The sequence below is a fragment of the Tachypleus tridentatus genome, chromosome 7 (genome assembly GCF_004210375.1).
Source record: "Tachypleus tridentatus isolate NWPU-2018 chromosome 7, ASM421037v1, whole genome shotgun sequence".
Taxonomy (NCBI): Eukaryota; Metazoa; Arthropoda; class Merostomata; order Xiphosura; family Limulidae; genus Tachypleus; species Tachypleus tridentatus.
Window position 1 is genome coordinate 70,888,864 of NC_134831.1, and position 19,213 is coordinate 70,908,076.

Genomic DNA, 19,213 nt, shown 5'->3' on the forward strand with positions numbered 1-19,213 from the left:
AATGATTCTAATATTATTAAACTCATTAATTGTTAATAGACGAGTTTTTAATCAGCACTATAAAACAATAACGATAAAAATAATATAAATCAAAAACGTTACGAAGAGGCTCAAAAATCAATATTATTTACCAGTCCTTGTTGTCATCATTAAAATTCATAACGGATAATATCTGTGGCCATATAACCCAAACGCGTTGGAAATATTTCATCTATCAGACAAAATCTAGACGCCGGTAGCAAGTTCGTCATTAACTCAGGAAGATCAATCAGGTTAGGGTTAGGAATTGAATGCTTTAATCCACAACGTTTCAGCTCCTACCAGGAACTAAAGCTGTATTTGTGTAGTTTTTTTTATAGGAAAACCATATCGAGCTATCTGCTGAGCCCACCGAGGGGAATCAAACCCTTTATTTTAACGTTGTAAATCTGTAGACATGCCGCTATACTAGCGGAGGTCCCTGTATTTGTCACAGAATTCTTTTGTTCCTTTTTAACTATCTGATTACATCAAAGGTAAATAAATCATATCGTAAACAAAGTTAAGAAAAATGTTAACCAAGTGGTAAATTTCCATATTTACATTTTGTAGGGTTAAGCCTTTAATACAATGTTTTATTGATTTTTTTTTTAAATTTCATACCATTTTTAGCAAACCTTTATTTCGGATTATTGGAAACATAAATATACAGTTGAAGGTAATAATTATTTTATAAATACAATAATATTATAGGTTATAAGTTTGAATACTCGAAAGATTTTGTGACTTTGAGCTAATTTTTTTCTGTAGACTGTTTATTTCAAGATTGTCTATGTGACCTACAGTAGATGAAGGACTGATTCTTCCTCAATCAATATTTTATGACAGATAATAATTCAACATTAAGCTTCTTTTCTGTAAGCCGCACACGTCTAGGATCAGATGAATATATCTCATCTCATGTCCTAAGAAGTAGTGGGCTTGAATAATGTGTTTTTCAGATCAGCTTGAACCAGGAACGTTTTTTTTATTGGTGATATATTTATGTTGGATCAGTTCTCAACGGTACATCGTACTATTGTTAACTTTATCTGTGTTCTAAAGACAGGGTTTTAATTTAGAGTGTTTATTTAACTTTATTTATATTCTACAGGTAGTTTACTTAACTATAATAGTATTGTACATAGAGTCCTGTTAACGTATCATAACTTATCTTTGTGTACATTGAACATAAGAATACTATTTATGTATATTTATTTAACTTTATCCACATTATACATAAAATTTTTGTTTACAAATATATCAACAAAGAGCCCTATTTACGTACATTTGCTTAACATTGTTTACATTACAGGTAAGATCCATTTTATGTATCTATTTAACTTTTTATTTGTTAAAAGTAAGCCCTATTTACGGATATATATATAACTTTATCTATATTATACATAAGAGTTCGATTTACGTACGTTTATTTAACTTACGTGGAGTTTAAACCGAGTATTTCTTATTTAACTTTGTGTACTTTATACAGGAAGTTAGTCCTATTTGATAAGCCTTTATTTGATATTAGTGTTTGGGTTACAATGTTTCACCAGCTTTTGCCATTCAGACTTTAACTTTCAAAGCTCCTGCATTGTATATACAGATAGTATTTCAGATAATTATTTGACTCTCGTCTCCAGCTCAGCTCGTGCTATATGAAGAATATTCTGAGTAAAAACTGTGCAGCAAACATAATATATTAATGAAACGATACTTTAATACATACTGGGTTTAAAATAGCCAATGGACGAATGAACAGGAATGAGGCAGATAAAGTACAGACAAGTGTGATATTTATTACACGTATTAAGTCTATGTCTCATCTCACTTTGTTTAAATCGTGTACAAATGTGAATAAGTTAATCACATCACAACATTTCACAAATATAATATTTTATCTAGTTAATATATTTTTATCACAACATTCCCGATTGAAATTTTGTCAATTTTAATAGAAATAAGCAAGACAAAGTTGGTATGTTATAATTACGACAAAGCTAAAGAAACTTAGTTAAATTAATCAAAGTAATAGTGAAATCATATTTACTTCTTTGTACTAATGCTGCCTGTTAACTATATTATTACACTTCCAATGAAAGTATTGTTTAGTGTTAAAGTGGAGTACTTCAAATAAAAGTATTGTTTAGTGTTAAAGTGAAGTATTATTACGAATTAATTAACGCACTCGAGACAATTCTGTTTTTACTCTAGAGCTTATACACAATTCTTTGCTATCTATTAACCTTTTTTTCAAATAACTAAATCTTCCAATTATGAAATTAGTTTAACGTTATAGAAGCTAAATACACAGCTGTTGAAATACTCCCACTTGCAAGTTTTGTTCTTCCTATACTATTAGTTTAATTTCATAGGTATATGGCTATCATGCACCCGTTAAAGCCCCGGATGTCTCGAGTAACCACTCTCAACATCACCTTGTGGATATGGGTTGCAAGCAGTACGCTGTCTTTACCGAATATACTTTACTCTACAACCATGAAGGAAGTTTACCCAAATGGAGACTATCGTGTTATATGTTACATGATTTGGCCTGACGGACCCACCACTCAGAGCTACACAGAATACATGTAAGTCTCAAGATTTAAGCTTCGTCTTTGGATTCCTAAATAAGCTCCATAACACTTTAATGTGTTTCTAAGGTTGTGATTCAAATGTGTCTTAATCTGGTCGTGCTTTACATTCAAGATACTCCAAGAATCGATTTTATGTTCGATAGGAAGTTTGAAATCCAACTCAGTTAGAAACGAATACCACATTCAGGAGTGAAACAGCCGAAACATAATACGTTGATCTCATATAGTATGAAGAAGTTAACAGTTTCTTTACAAAACTAGTCGCAGTAATGGCAACAAGAAGTAAAAAATTAGGATTACTAATTTTATAGTATTATATTTTTATCCTATCTAAGAAAGTTTCTTTAATACATCTGGTAACGTTTACAAATAAAGTTATTAAAAGGTTTTAGTTACCACTTAGTTGAAGTGGTAAAAATGATCGTACAAAATCAGGCGTTATCTTTGGACACATTAAGATTTTCCTTATTTTTGTACAGGTTTTGAAAGAGTGTTCCACGTTTAACCGGGAGAGATAAGCAAAAAGACTTATACTCAAAACCTGTGAAATACTACCTATCAGATGAGTGAAAGTAGAAAAGAATGTGATTATATGTCAACCACAATATATTTAATACATCCAAAAACAACTGGTTCGGTGTGACTAGGTTAAGTTGGTGAATTTAAGTTTATGATTTTTTATTTAAACAAAATTAGTCATTATTATATTATTTATTTATTCATTTTATTCAAACTAGCCTTACTCATAAATCAGAAAATTTGCAAACCAGCAGAATATTCTTTTTTGAACACCGAAAAACCACAAAAACAAATCATTTTTGACTATCAAGTCACATGATAAGATTTTACATTTCTCTGTTGTTAGCTTCAAAAAGAAAATATATGGTACATATTTATGAAAAAGGCATAAAACGTTTATTGGATAAAGTAAATTATATAATAAATATTCTTATAAGATTTCTTAAAGTTATAGCCTCATTTATTTCACGGAAAATCTACTAAATAGCGCTGACAGACTACGAATCCGAATGTCCGTGGTTTGCGTCCGATTACCGCAAACTCTCATTAAATATTTTGTAGCTGGGTCTTCTGAAACCACGCTGTAAGAAAGATAGCCAAATCACCTATTTAGTCAGAAAACATGGTCTAAGAGTTGGCTGTAAGTGTTGTTAATTACCTCTTTTCCCTCTTATCTAATCTGAAAATTAGGGACTGCTAGCGCAGATAGCCTTGTGTAGATTCACGTTAACATATGAAATGAACAAAGAAATAGCATGGTATATCTGTTTATTCTTATATGTTTATATAGAGGTTGAGTGCATTATATAAGAATTATTTTGAAGACTCACCACCTTGTTACAATCAATGTCGCCGCGTCCGATCATGATTTACCCTTGACAGTAGTACTACAATGCATTTTACGTTATAAGACGTTCATGTCAAAAGCACACTCTACCTTTCTGTTTACCTTTCATATGCCATCTATTGTACTGGGATAGCAGTATCAACAGTTTGTTAAAGTAGAGCTCCACGGTCATTTCGTACAGTGACTTAACTGGTGCGTTTTTGTATGTAATGGCATGTGTACCCATTTCCTTTTGCAGCTAATTAAGGTACACGTTGGTTAAAGAAATATGTTGTGGAAATAATATGTGTACACGTGACTTAAATCTCTATTCCAGATAGAGAGCCTTATTGGTTATGCTGTGTACTGTTGCCTTGGTGCAAAGACGACTTTTGTACTGATCTTTATTATCATGATTATCGCTGGTTACAAGCTGACTTACTTGGTCACCAAAATATCTTTTAGTTGAGGCACAGCGGCTTATGCAATGGCTCTAAGATTTTGTTATCAGTTACAAACGCTTAGCTCATAGATCCATCTCTTGACCGATTTGAGATCTAATCACATTCAAGTCTATTAAGAATTTCTTCTTGTTTCAATTGACTTTTCTTTTCGTGATTTTCACCTGTTGCAAGACATCGCATTTAATTACAACAGTTAAGGAACACTTCTGTCATGTCTCTTACCAGATGATCCTGAGTTCCAAGTTGATCTATATTTGTTGTTTGACGCCATTAATTATAAATTCCTAATCTGAACGTTAATCTATACGATTTGTGTAAATGAATATTTTGCGTCGGAAAAGGCTATTGTATACCCTTCCTAAAAGAGATAAACTTTAGATGACATCTCGTCATCGGAAATCGCCAAATAATGTCAAAATATAGTTGTGATACAATTAGCTCCATCACGATTTTATAACAACTGACGTCGTCACTTGAATTGCTGATTTACATATACAAAAATCGTTTTAATATAACGTGCTAAACGTTTCATATTAAATACAAAAACATTAGAACACCAACTACAGGATTACAGATTTAAGGATTTATAAAAACTAAAATTTACGTGAAATATATACAAGACTGCGAGATTGCCTTATTCACTAAGTTCTCTAGAGTAAAGTTTTTGTTATTTTCATTTGAACATATACTTGATATAAAAAGAAGGTTACAAAGATTAAAAAGCAATATTTCTACATAATTAAGACTCAAACATTGTCTTCAAGTATAACTATCAACTTAGTAAAAACTTCTATCACAGTATCAACTACTGATCTAGTATATAATACTCTTTCATGATTCGTCGATTCCTCATTCACTGTCCCTCGTGATACAGTGTTAGTTATAGAGACTTGCAACGTTAAAATTCCAGGTACGATTCCTCTTGATGAACACAATAGATAGTTCAATGTGACTTTGCTATAAAATAACAAAAATCAAACGAACTTCTTTCAAGGCTTTCAAATGTACTTTTATTAAAGCCAGAATATATGAGACCACCAAATATAAAACAGAATTTGAATATGCATGATTAATATTTTGTAAAAGGTATCTTTTATGAACTCTTGTCATTTGTAAGAGTACACAAACAAAGAAAACGTAAAGCTTTCTATTCCTTCAACGTTTTAGAATGTGTGTTTGTGTATGTTTTTTATAGCAAAGTCACACCGAGCTACCTGTGGTATACACCTAGGGGAATCGAACCGCTGATTTTAGTGTTATAAGTATGAAGACTTAACGCTTTACCAGCGGGGAACACGTTTTGAAGTAATATTAAAGTCAGACAGCAAGATATCATTTCAAAGTTGGAAGTATTTTGACATTTCGCTAGAAAATGACTTAATACCAAACAGGGGTTAGTAGCTAGTGAAGTGTCACCATGCTGTTCATTAATAAATGTTCATTTTTGTTTGTTTTTTGAAATTTTAAGACATTCTGCATTTTCTTTAGAAATAAATAACTTAAGTACTAAATGAGATTTGGTGGCGAACGGAGAGTGTTCATACTTTTCTTGGAATTTTAAGATATTCTGACAACGTCACGAGAAATAATGACTTAAGTATTGAATGAAAGTTAGCAGCCAGCGAGAAGAGTCACGCTCTTCCCTAATAAGATTTCTCGTCTCGGATGAAAAGTTCACGTAAAGTACACGTGGAACAGAAAGAAAACTGATCCAAATCCCTTCTAAAGCTTAGTCTTTTAGAAAATATCTAACACTACTTTAATTTGATTTTTACTTTCTTTTGCATAACTAATTAAATTATCCTTTTATATTCATATTCAAAATAATAGAAGCCTTCGTATCACTGCTACTACCACCTTATCATTTCTTCTGGAAATCGCTGACCTTCAAAGTTAAGTTCCAATATCGAATTAAACTTCTGGCAGTTTCGCTGGTTAGCGAATATGCATTATTTAAAAGCTATACTTCTGTTATATTATGAGAAAAGGGAAACGTTTTATTTTATATTTATCGAAATAATTACGCCTAGTTTGTTCTGTTTTGAATTTCGTGCAAAGCTACACGAGGGCTATCTGCGCTAGCCGTCCCTGATTTAAAAGTGTAAGACTAGAGGGAAGGTAGCTAGTCATCACCACCCACCGCCAACTCTTGGGCTACCCTTTTACCAACGAATAGTGGGATTGACCGTCACATTATAACGCCCCCACGGCTGTAAGGGCGAGCATGTTTGGTGTGACAGGGATTCGAACCCGCGACCCTCGGATTACGAGTTGAACGCCTTAACCTACCTGCCCACGCCGGATCCTGAATATTTTTCGACAAAATATTCTTTTAAAAAAGGTGATTTTTTTATAAAAGAAACGCAGGTTAAAAATTCTACCGTGTTTGAAGGACAAATTTATTATTAAAAGTGGGTTATTATAGTTTCGATTACTGTTATTTTAATTACTTTCACAAACAGTTCATTTTATGGAAAAGAAGTCTAAATAAAACTCACAGAAAATCTTTCGTTTAACCTGCTGACTATGAAACAAACGTATGTGTTTTTTTCTTTATTATTATTCATGTGCAAAGCCACGTGAAGTATGCCTGGACTAGCCGTCCCTAATTTGAAAGACAGACAATATAGAAGGAAGTTTGTCTACGCCACCATCACTCACCTATTTAAGCTATTCGTGTTATACCTTTACCCTTATAATACGCTAATTTCAAAATGCAGAGCGCGAATTGCTGTTGCCTATCGCGGGACTAGAACTTTGAATCTCAGATTTGCAGCCTGGCATATTATACCACTAACATAAATCGATGGAAAAATATAAAGAAAAGTTATTAACTTAATTGTTAATCTTTTCAAGTTACGTTAGTTATTCCACAATATGTTAGAGGTTAAATTGTCACTCCATTTCCATATTATATCTCCTGAATTGCTTTTTAACACGCGACACATTTTACTTGAATAAAGGGCACCATTAGTCCCGATGTATTTATTTATTGATTGAGTTCTGTTAAACTATACCTCGTCGTAGTTGAATGTTAATTTGATCTCTTTTCACGAGAGATTTAAAACAATGGCAAACCTAGATAGCAAAACTTTTCTCTAGAACGATTTAAGTACATATTTTATTACTTTTCTATTTCATATGATCATTCATTAAATATTTTTCGTTATTTTTCAACTTCGAGTACAGAACAAGGTCATCTTGTCTTCGGGTAATAACAGAGAATCAACTTTTCAGTAGGGTTGGTAAAGATTGTAATCTAAGTTCCTCCCAAAGTTCCTGGTATATATCCAACATATATATCTTTATTTTAACGCAAAGCTACACAACACACCATTGGAGCTTTGTCAGTCAAGAGGAACCAAAACATTGAATTTTAGCGTTTTAAGTTGGCAAATTTACCACTGATAAATTGGAGATAAAAAGAACTATCAAAGCCCACGTGGAGAATTCAATGTTCGCGTTCAATCACTTAATATAACTATTCGAAGAAGGTGCCCACAAAATAGACGTTAATATATGATGATGCTGAGCATACAGTCATATGAAAAAGTTAGGACACTCTATGAAAGCCTGTGTATTTGTGTAACATTTTTGGATACATAGATATTTAATCTCAATTTCAACAATACTGAGAGATTATAGGAATATAGCTGAACAATTAAAACTGAAGAAAAGACTATTCAAGATCTTCTGTAAATGTGATTCTACAAAAATGCATACTCTAACTGAGGAAAAAGTTGGGACACCCTACCTCCTAATAGCTAGTGTTACCCCCTTTGACTGAAATAACTGCAGTGAGATGCTTCTTGTAGCCATCTACCAGTCTCTGACATCGGTCTGAAGAAAGTTTGCCCCACTCCTCAATGCAGAATTATTTCAGCTGTGAGATGTTTGAGGGGTTTCTTGCATGTACAGCCCGTTTCAACTCACCCCACAGCATCTCAATGGGATTAAGATCTGGGCTTTGACTCGGCCATTCCAGGACTCTCCATTTTTTTAGTTTTCAGCCAGTCCTTGGTAGATTTACTGGTATGTTTTGGGTCATTGTCATGTTGCAGGGTCCAGTTCCGCTTCAGTTTTAATTTTCGTACAGATGGTCTCACATGATCCTCAAGCACCCTCTGATACACAGGAGAATTCATGGTGGATTCTATAATTGTGAGCTGTCCAGGTCCTGCTGCAGCAAAGCAGCCCCAAACCATGACACTTCCACCTCCATGCTTCACAGTTGGTATGAGGTTCTTTTCCTGGAATGCTGTATTTGGTTTACGCCAAACATATCCTCTGTTTTAGTGTCCAAAGAACATTATTCCAGAAGTCCTGGTCTTTGTCTACATTCTCTCTGGCAAACTTCAGTCTGGCCTTGATGTTTTTCTTAGAGAGCAAAGGTTTTCTCCTTGCACACCTCCCATGCAAGTTAAACTTGTGCAGTCTCTTTCTGATTGTAGAGGCATGCGCTTTAACATCATCAGTATCCAGAGCCTGCTGTAGGTTCCGTGATGACATGTTAGGGTGTTCGGAGACCTCTTTTAGCATCTTGCGATCTGCTCTCGGAGTGAACTTGCTTGGACGACCAGACCTGGGCACGTTGGCAGTTGTTTTGAAAGCCCTCCACTTGTTGACTATTTTCCGTACAGTAGAATGGCTGATTCCAAAATCTTTTGGGATCTTTTTTTCTCCCTTACCAGACTCATAAGCTGCTACAATTTTCTTTCTGAAGGCCTCAGACAGCTCTTTTGCTCTTACCATGGTGCTCACTCTCACTTTAACAGTCAGGAGCACACCAAACTAAATGTCTGAGGTTTAAATAGGGCAAGCCTCATTGAAAATGCTGAGTAACTATCTTCTAATCATGTGCACCTGGTGTGATACACCTGTGTGTGAGTTAACCCATTTTAAGTGGGAATAAATGTGGGGGTGTCCTAACTTTTTCCTCAATTAGGATATGCATTTTTGTAGAATTACATTTACAGAAGATCTTGAAAAGTCTTTTCTTCAGTTTTAATTGTTTAGTTATATTTCTATAATCTCTCAGTATTGTTAAAATTGAGATTAAATATCTATATATCCAAAAATGTTACAAAAATACACAGGCTTTCGTAGGGCGTCTTAACTTTCTCACATGACTGTACGTCTGTCATGATATTTCTAACTTGTACACTTACTATAATTTTTCCAAGTTATGTCCGTTTTTTATTAAATGTCTCATTTTTCTGTGTTGCAATAACTAGTTCAGGTCATTATTAACTTTACAAAAACGTTTTATCCCGTTGTTTGGAGTTGCTATACTTGATCTAAAACACTTGATAACAGAATTTAATTTGAGAGAATTTGGGGTCAGAATTCTTCTTTGCTTCACACAAGTATTAAAAGCGTGTTCGTCAGGTTTTGTGAAACGGTTTTGTGGCCGTTTTAAAACGCATTGTTTCTCCACAGAAACAAATGTGAATTTTTTGGAATCTAAACAAACCCAATGAGGTCAATCCGACAAAGGCCTGGTATGTCCAGGTGTTTCAGGCACTCGACTACTAATCTGATAGTCGCGGGTTCAAATCCCTATCGCACCAAACATGCTCGTCCTTTCAGCCGTTGGGGCGTTAGTATGTAACGGTCAATCCAAACATTCGCTGATAAAAGAGTAGCCCAAGAGTTGGTGGTGGGTGGTGATGACTAGCTACCTTCCCTCTAGTCTTGCACTGCTAAATTAGGGACGGCTGGCGCAGATAGCCCTCGTGTAGCTTTGCGCGAAATTCATAAACAAATAATCAATCCGACAAGTTACGTGCGAAGCAAGAGTAAATTCAAAAGCGCGATTTCGATGCTGATATAGTGTAATCACCATCCATAAAAGCTGCACACTTCTCAGAAGTTTACCCAAGCCAACATGTGGAACTTTATGAATAGGTAAGGGCGCGAAAGAAAAATGGAATAATATGTTGCTTCTTAGAAGATGTTTTAGACAGGAGAAACAAAGTCTTACGTGCAAAAGTAATCTCCAACATGTTATTCTGGGAATCATGCAAACCACTCTAGAGTGCACGTGGTTTTAGCAGAACATGCATCGCTGCTCTACGCATAGGTTGTTAGGTAACACCCCCAAAGGTCGCTTTTTGTAAGAATAGAGCGTCCTTAGCTGGTTAAAGAGCCATCACGTTCTCCTGATCTCATAACATTAGGTATTTTTATTTTGAATAAATCCCCTGGTATTTATCACACGTCCAAATAACCTGGAGGATTTGAAGCATAGAATCATAACACCCGCGAAACCGTAATACCGCAAGTGCTACAGAGCGACTAAAATGTTGTAGGTGCATAAAAAGAAGCAAATAAAAACCAAACAAAGCATAATAGAGTTTTAGATTATATACTGGATGAAAACAATTTTAACAGAAAGATTGTTTGTTTGTTTTGGAATTTTGCGCAAAGCTACACAAGGGCTATCTGCGCTAGCCGTCCCTAATTTAGCAGTGTAAGACTAGAGGAAAGGCAGCTAGTCATCACCACCCACCGACAACACTTGGGCTACTCTTTTATCAACGAATAGTGGGATTGACCGTCATATTATAACGCCCTTACGGCAGAAAGGACGAGCATTTTTGTTGCGACGAAAATTCGAACCTGCAACCCTCAGATTACGAGTCGAACGCCTTAACCCCCTTGGCCATGCCGGGCCCTTCACAGAAAGAAAAGAAAAAGCAAAGTAAATGGAGTAAAGAAACTTAAAAAAAAAAACTGTTTATTGTTGATGGAATGGTATGAATTACCTTGTAACCTTTAACAATTTTAGAGTATTTGAGTTAATTTTAGTCAATATAAAAGGGTTATCCAGAAAAAAATAAAGTTGTTTAAAAACGTATACAGATCTCCTACATCGTCAAATTATGACATCCTTAAAAATAATCAAACAAGAGATATTATTAGGAGAAGAAAAATGTAGGAGGTATTTTTAAAATATTTTAAGAAACACATTTTCAGTGATGTCGAGAAACCCACTTGTTGAGAAATTTATATGCAAAAACGGCTCGTTTGGGTTGAGAAAATATTTTACATAGAATAGCGAACACCCTTGTGTAAAGAAACACATTTTATCGAAACATAAACAAATAAAATTATATTTCTTAATACTATACTGAACTAGGTTTAAAACGTACTTATCTAATCATATCATTAGAAAATTTGAGTAATTCATTGATATCATAAATAATAAAATTCTTAAAGATAAAAAGCTAAATAAACAATTAATATTCTTGAAAAGTGAAACTGTACAGTGACAATAACAGTGCTGGTTTCTATATGAATAAAAACAAAACATAAAACACCATATATCCTAAACAGACAATAACTCTCATAAACTTTTTATTGGCTCAATATTTTGTGTTATTTATGTTTTCAGCCCTGTTCTGGGGTGTTAGTGTTTGCACCAATTTACGATCAATGATGTTTTGATGTTATGTTTCTATCATATCTTGATGCTATGTTTCTATTTATTTAAATGTATGTTTGCATATCATTGAAAGATTGAATTAGTAGCTAGAAAATCAATATTTACAATAAACTCACACTGTTTATGTATTTCTACTGAAACATTGTTTGCTTGAGTTATAACGTTTTGTTATTCTTTAATTTTTTTACAATATAGCTATAACGTGATGATTCTGGTTTTGGCTTATATTTTACCTATTACCTCAATGACATTCACCTATTTTCGAGTTGGTCAAGAGCTGTGGGGCAGTCAAAGTATTGGTGAGTGTACAGCTGCGCAAATAGAAGCCATCAAGTCAAAGAGAAAGGTATGAAAATTGTAGGTTTGTAAAGTCAACATTTCGTTATAAATACGCTCGTGAAGATGGAAAAGGAAAGTAGGGATTTTCGACTTACATAAATGGAATTTCTTTACACACACTGTATAAACGAAAAGCATTAAAATTATTTCCTTCCAAACTCACTAACAAAGAAGAAAACCATAAAATTAAAGAGAATGACGTGAATAGTGTAGAATGATGCCCTGTTTATTTCCATGGACAAACACTGCCACATGTGACGATACGAGATTCCACGAGAAAAGTGTGAATATTTTGGTTTTACTTGTGCGGTTATAAATATATAAGTTTCCATTTACACCGAAAACATATAGTGTCAGTGGAATTATTATATTAATGCAATATTAGTCTTTATGACTTAAATTATTATTATTGTTATTTTAGTTGGCGTTTACTGATATTTAATTTAGAGTTGTTTGTGTTATAAATGTTCAAAGGTTGAGTACGTTATATTGAAACTATATGGAGGCCTCACCACCTTATTTTGGTCTATTCATTATTCTACTGACAATAGTGTATCTCTACAATAAACTTGTAGCGTGTATTCCATTGTAAAGGCTCCATCATAAGGTTATAATGTTTAAAGCATATTAATCTTCCCGCATGCTTTATATAGTCCACCTCCTATACAATTCCATCACTCATAAATCTATAGGTGCTGATTCCAATTATCTAACCAATATATATATATTCATGTAGAATAGCATGATTATCCATTTGATTCTCTAGCTGCTCTAGGTATGCGATGAACAGAAAAGTCGTTAAATAACTTGTATACTTATTTCCAAACAAGATCTTTCTTAATTACGTTCCCTATTGTCACTGAATGATTCCAGTGTATCAAGTTTCTCTTATTTCCCGATCACATAAAGTTCAAGGACTTTAAGTTAAATAAACTGTCTCCCACTCTTTAAAAAAGCGATCAATTTTCGAAGGCATTACATTGCCTAGAAAAAGACAAACAATGTCAAAATGTGGTTGCGTCACGATTTAATATCGGACGTGGCTGTCATGCTAAGTTGCATATTCACAGTCGTTTTAGTATGAGGTACTCACCTATCTCTGTATACGAAAAAATTGATTTCTTATAGACTGTTAACTACTGAGATGACGGTAGTTGACCATAACTTTATGTCATATTCTCTTCATAAATTTATGTTGCTTTTTTATAGATCGTAAAAATGATGATTGTTGTGGTATTTATATTTACTGTGTGTTGGCTTCCTTACCACATCTACTTCCTTGTGGCTCACCATCACAGAGAAATCACCAGCTACAAAAATATCCAACATATATACCTTGGGATATACTGGCTTGCTATGTCCAACTCAATGTATAACCCCATCATCTACTGTTGGATGAACAGCAGGTAAAATACCAAAGTTCTGGCTTAAACAGACCTGAACCTTTTAAGAGCTTCACAAATTAAATTTTTATATTGCCATCACTTGTAAATGTGAAATGATAAGTGCTGTTTCTAAATGACAAAGTTTATTGTCAGAAATATTTCATTCTTATATATATATTTTTGACGAGGGTAACTTACAAAATAAGATAGTCAAACTTTAAACCCTGTTTAAGACGAGTTTAACACTATTATTTCAATAAGTTTTTGAAGAGAAATAGCTACAAACAGAAGGAACACGAAACATACAAAATTCATCTCATAAGCATTCTACAACACATAAACAGACGTTTATTCGTTTTCATATCATTTTATTCACAGTTTTAGATTTCTGAAACATACTATTGTAAAAATCATATCTATTAAAGTTCTGTTTTATGCTATATCAGGTAACTTATCACTTTGTTTTTATCAGATGAAAATATTCTGTTTACCTTGAGACCTTTGTCTGAAACCTACTTAAATAGCAATTATTAAAGTCAAATGTATTTTAAAAAATAGTTTGAAAATAGATTATATTCTTATATCATTTTTATAAAAGAATCACATTTAAGGTGAATAAAAAATACTTTGTTTTATAATGTTTTCATTAAAAACTACCTAGTGTCAAGCCGGCAGTTTCTTATTAAAACTTTTATGTCAGCTATTCTAAAAAATGGAGCAAATCATAACTGGTAGTCGACAGATGAATTGTTCTAATTAGATGGATACTTATAAAACTACATTACCATTTCTGCCCTTCATTAATCAGCAAATTGCAAGTTTTAGAAAACTCTATAGTTAACTTGTCAGATTGTTATATGCAACGCAGCTGAAAGTGGAAGATAAGTTATCTGACAGCAAGTACAAAATGTATAATAATGATTTCGTGTAATGAATTTACATAATTACGAACATATAAATGTATACATGTACATTTACATATACACGTGATTTTTTCACGTTTAACTATATAAAGCTAATTATCTATAGTGTAAGATATAGCGTTCCTGGTGGATCACCGATAAATCTGAGAGCTTATAATGCTAAAATTTGAAGTTAGAATCCTGCGGTGGGCAAAATACGGCTAATACATTGTACGTCTTTGTGTAAGTACACAAACAATATTTGTGTTTTTAAAGTGTCCTGTGTTTATAATTTACTTGTGTTAAAACTATTGCAGGAAACTGGTTATTCCTCGTTGGCTATGATGGGTAACAGATTGACAACAATATAAATATCTAGAATTATTTGCTGGTTCTGCCACGCTGTCTGATAATATTCCTTACTGTAACAATGCTCTTGTTGTAATAAGTTTTTACATTAAACAAGGTGTGCTATCAAATCTTATTCGGCCTGGCATGGCCAAGCGTGTTAAGGCGTTCGACTCGTAATCCAAGGGTCGCGAGTTTGAATCCCGGTCGCACCTTTCAGCCGTGGGGGCGTCATAACGTTACGGTCAATCCCACTATTCGTTGGTAAAAGAATAGCCCAAGAGTTGGCGGTGGGTGGAGATGACTAGCTACCTTCCCTCTAGTCTTACACTGCTAAATTAGGAACGGCTCGCACAGATAGCCCTCGAGTAGCTTTGTGCGAAATTCAAAAACAAACAAATTGTTTAGAATTAAACACAAAGCTACATAATGGCCTATCTATGCTCTGCCTACCACGAGTATCAAAATCCGGTGTTCGGCGATGTGAATCTGCAGCCATACCAAAGTGACAATGAAGAACGGAATGAGTAGACCCATATAAATGAGGTGACTGTGTAAGTAAAAATGGTACTTTTAAACAGTTGGATTGTGTACTTCAAGTATAAAGTAAAAGAAAATACTTTGATAAAGGTGTTGTCAACATATTCACAAAGTAAGATGCAAATATACTGATACAAATGTTGTCAAATTTTCATAAAATAAGATGCAAGTACATTGGTAAAGGTATTATGAAAATGTTCATAAAGTAAGATGCAAATACATTAATAAAGATGTTTTAAAATATTCATAAAGTAAAATGCAAATACATTGATAAACATGTTGTCACAAGATTCGAAATGTAAGATGCAAACAAAGTTGTGTAATAAATATAATCATAAATATGTTGAAACACTCGTAGGGTAAAGTGTATAGGTACAGCATCATATACACACTGGCTGACTACTTTAATGGGAGCTATAGTTAATTACGAGCTGGACCACCTTTTCCCAAAATGACAGTCAAGATACAACGTGAGATAGAACCTGCAAGATACTGAAATGTGCCCTAAGAGCGTTTCCCCATTCTTTCATCAATATTGTGAGCAATTTATGAAGCAAGGTAGACAAGGAATCATGAGGGAGAATTCGTCTTTTAAATTAATCTCATTAGATGCTTATTTGGATTAAGATCCAAGGATTGTGTGAACCATGAAAGATTCCTGAGATCCTCATCATGTTCTTCAAACCATTCACGCGCAAACTGAAAGTGTTATACGAAAGGATTGTCAGCTAGGAATTAGCCATCTCCATCAAGGTACGCATGAATCATTGTTGGATACATTGGTCAGAAATTATTCTGCGATAACCAATAGCATTAATTATTCCTTCTAAATGGCCCAAGGGACCCAGCTTATGTCAGAAAAACATGTCCCTGACCACCAGAAGCATGGATAATTAGAGCTATAAAAAAGGAGACGAATGATTCGTGTGGATTTCTCCAAATATGGCTTTTTCCAACACTGCAAAAAAGGGAAGATAAGATATGACCCGTCCGACCACATGACTTTACTGGACAGAATGCATATCTTTTCATTGTATCACTACTATGGGAGGGGCATAATTCCCCTCTCAAGAGAAATGTATTTACATTTCACCATTGTTGGTAAGATCGAATGATCGATGTCTTTTAGCAGACTAGCAATGAAACTGTATTGTCCACTATGGTAACTGATAGGTATGTACCCTCTATCATGCTTTATTCTAACGCTGCAATGTTTTTGTCTTTACCTACATTTATTAGACCGACTGTGTATGTGCTGCAGGTATCACCTAACCCATCATGTGATCAATCTAATTTATATCTGTAGCTCAGGTCAGGCCAGAGTCTGAAAGGTTATATAATTCCTAATAAAAAAGCTGACAAGTATATTATACACGTGATAATTGGACACTTGTACAATGAAATATATTCTATTAGGTTTAAAACGTGACGACACTGAGTTATTTCATTGTTAAAGAAATATATCATGTTTTTAAGATACACGCGAAGTGTATGAATGAGACATTGTCATCCTTCTTTGTACTTCACTGCTAATTATTTTTTATTGTTAAATAATTCTTTTTTTAAAACATTTGTACTTTATACTAATGAAGTTTAAGATATTCTTCGATAAATACTGGATTCGTTTGTTTTGAATTTCGCGTAAAGCTACACAAGGGCTATCTGCGCTAGCCGTCCCTAATTTAGCAGTATAAGACTAGAGAGAAGGAAACTAGTTATTACTACCTACCGCCAAATCTTTGGTTACCCTTTTACCAAAGAATAATGGGATTCACCGTCACAATTTATTGCCCCCACGGCTGAAAGGGCGAGTATGTTTGGTGTGACTGGGATTCGAACCCGCGACCCTCAGATTACAAGTCGAGTGCCTTAACCACCTGGCTATGCCGGGCCATAAATACTGGAGTTAAATCTTTCCAGCCGGACTTCCAGACAAAACTTATATTAAGGACTTAACATGTTTTGTAATAAAAAAAAGTATTGTAATAGTACTTACATAGTTGGAAAAACAGAATGTATGACAAATCGTGGTGACTAGCAATTGCCACCTAGTGGTACAGCGGTATGTCTGCGGACTCACATCAGTCGTAACCGGGTTTCGATACCTGTGATGGGCAGAGCACAAATAACCCTTTGGGCACCTTTGTGCTTAATTGCAAACAAACAAATAAAACTAAAAATTAAATTCGGTGTTAAGAAAAAGTATAGTTAGTTATAAATCCAACTATTTTAACATGCCTTTTAACAGTCTGTTTCAAGCATCTCTTTATATGTCACGCTAAACATGCTCGCCCTTTCAGCAGTGAGGGCGTTTTAATGTCATGGTCAATCACACTATTTGTTAGTAAAAGAGTAGCCCAACAGTTGGCAATGGGAGGTGATGACTAGCTGCCTCTCCTCTAGTCCTCTAGTCAAAGTGGCAAAATTAAAAAAAACAACAAATAAACCAAATATTCATATGTTTCGTTAGATTTCGAGCAAACTTTTACAAAGGGTATCTGCTTTATTCGTCCCTAATTTGAAGTGAAAAAAGAAAAGAAAGGGCAACTAGTCATCACCACCCACCGCAAACTCTTGGACTACTTTTGTTAGATCAAATAGTAAGACTTGACCTTTACTATTATAATGCACTCACAGTCCATAAAGACCGGAACGCGATTTTTTTTCTCGTACAGAAAGGGAACCATGGATTCAACTTCAAAGTCCGATACGCTAATAATGTGACCGTTTTTAGCCTTCTTTATCTTCGTCTTCGTATATCCCGTTTCCACTATCTTACCCCCCCCCTCCCAGTGGCACAATGGTATGGCTGCAGGCCTAATTCTAAACAAACAAGCAATATCTTAAAAGATGTTTATCTACTTATACAAACAGATTAGGTTTTTACCCTTTTGCTAGGGAAAGTTTCGTACTCTAATCGTTCAGATGATTTCCCAATACTGATGCTAATCAATGTTGTTACTTTGATCATTTCAAATATTTATAAAATCGACATATTTGTTGCTTAATAATTAATTTTGGAAAAGTTATCGATGTGATATAAAAATTACACAACATTTTAAAACTTTTTTACCTTGTATTTTATCTACAGGTTTCGACAAGGGTTTAAGAAAGTATTCATGTTGTGTTTCTGCCGACTTCCAGAAGATACTATGAAGCTGTATGAACAGCGCCACCAAACGGTTGCTCGCAACAGCTGTTCAGAGCCGTACGCCGATACCCGAGTTACTTTCAACGGCAATATTAACGTTCCTTTGCACACCGTGACAGAGACGTTCAACGGTAGTGGAAATTCAACCAGTTTTCTACTTCTACCTAAATATGGACCTAAAGGACAAAGACTTTCAAACGTTTAAAATTAAATCCCTGATGATCACTATAAGATCTTAAGGTGTGTGACGAACACGTAAAAAACAAATATCATGACTAAAGACCTCCAGTATAATTTACGCAGTTTCTGCAACTCTCTAATTAGTTAGAATTTTATTCTCTATGTACTTAGCTAGTGAATGAATACTCTGTCATAGTTTAGTCGTTATAATAAGTGGATATTCTCATAATATATAAGACTATATCCTCGCCATTGCTAATCCTATCGCAATAGATGCCAGAAAATATTTCTATTTATTTCCTCGTAGAAAAAAAAAAGTGCGCTGGAAGTAATAAAATGAATACGGGTGTCATCCGTTTAGAGTGTGAAAAATATATGTATTTAGATTTTAAAATGAATTTTGCAGGTATGAATAATTATAAGTATTAATAGTTGTGTATATATGTTGTTAGAAGATCTAGCTTCAGGGCAGATTTATGAGAGAAATTATATATATG

At 34.1% G+C, this 19,213-nt stretch overlaps 1 protein-coding gene across 1 annotated transcript in view; it reads left to right on the top strand.

Moving 5' to 3' along the window:
• LOC143258019 (tachykinin-like peptides receptor 99D) overlaps positions 1-18,988 on the top strand; it is a 66,790-nt gene extending 47,802 nt beyond the window's left edge. Inside the window, exons 2-5 of the mRNA XM_076517059.1 lie at positions 2,394-2,609; positions 12,067-12,217; positions 13,420-13,616; positions 18,477-18,988. Of these exons, the coding sequence (XP_076373174.1) occupies positions 2,394-2,609; positions 12,067-12,217; positions 13,420-13,616; positions 18,477-18,741 (829 nt within the window). The 3' untranslated portion in view covers positions 18,742-18,988. The remainder of the gene's footprint in view (positions 1-2,393; positions 2,610-12,066; positions 12,218-13,419; positions 13,617-18,476) is intronic.
• The last annotated feature ends 225 nt before the right edge of the window (positions 18,989-19,213 follow it).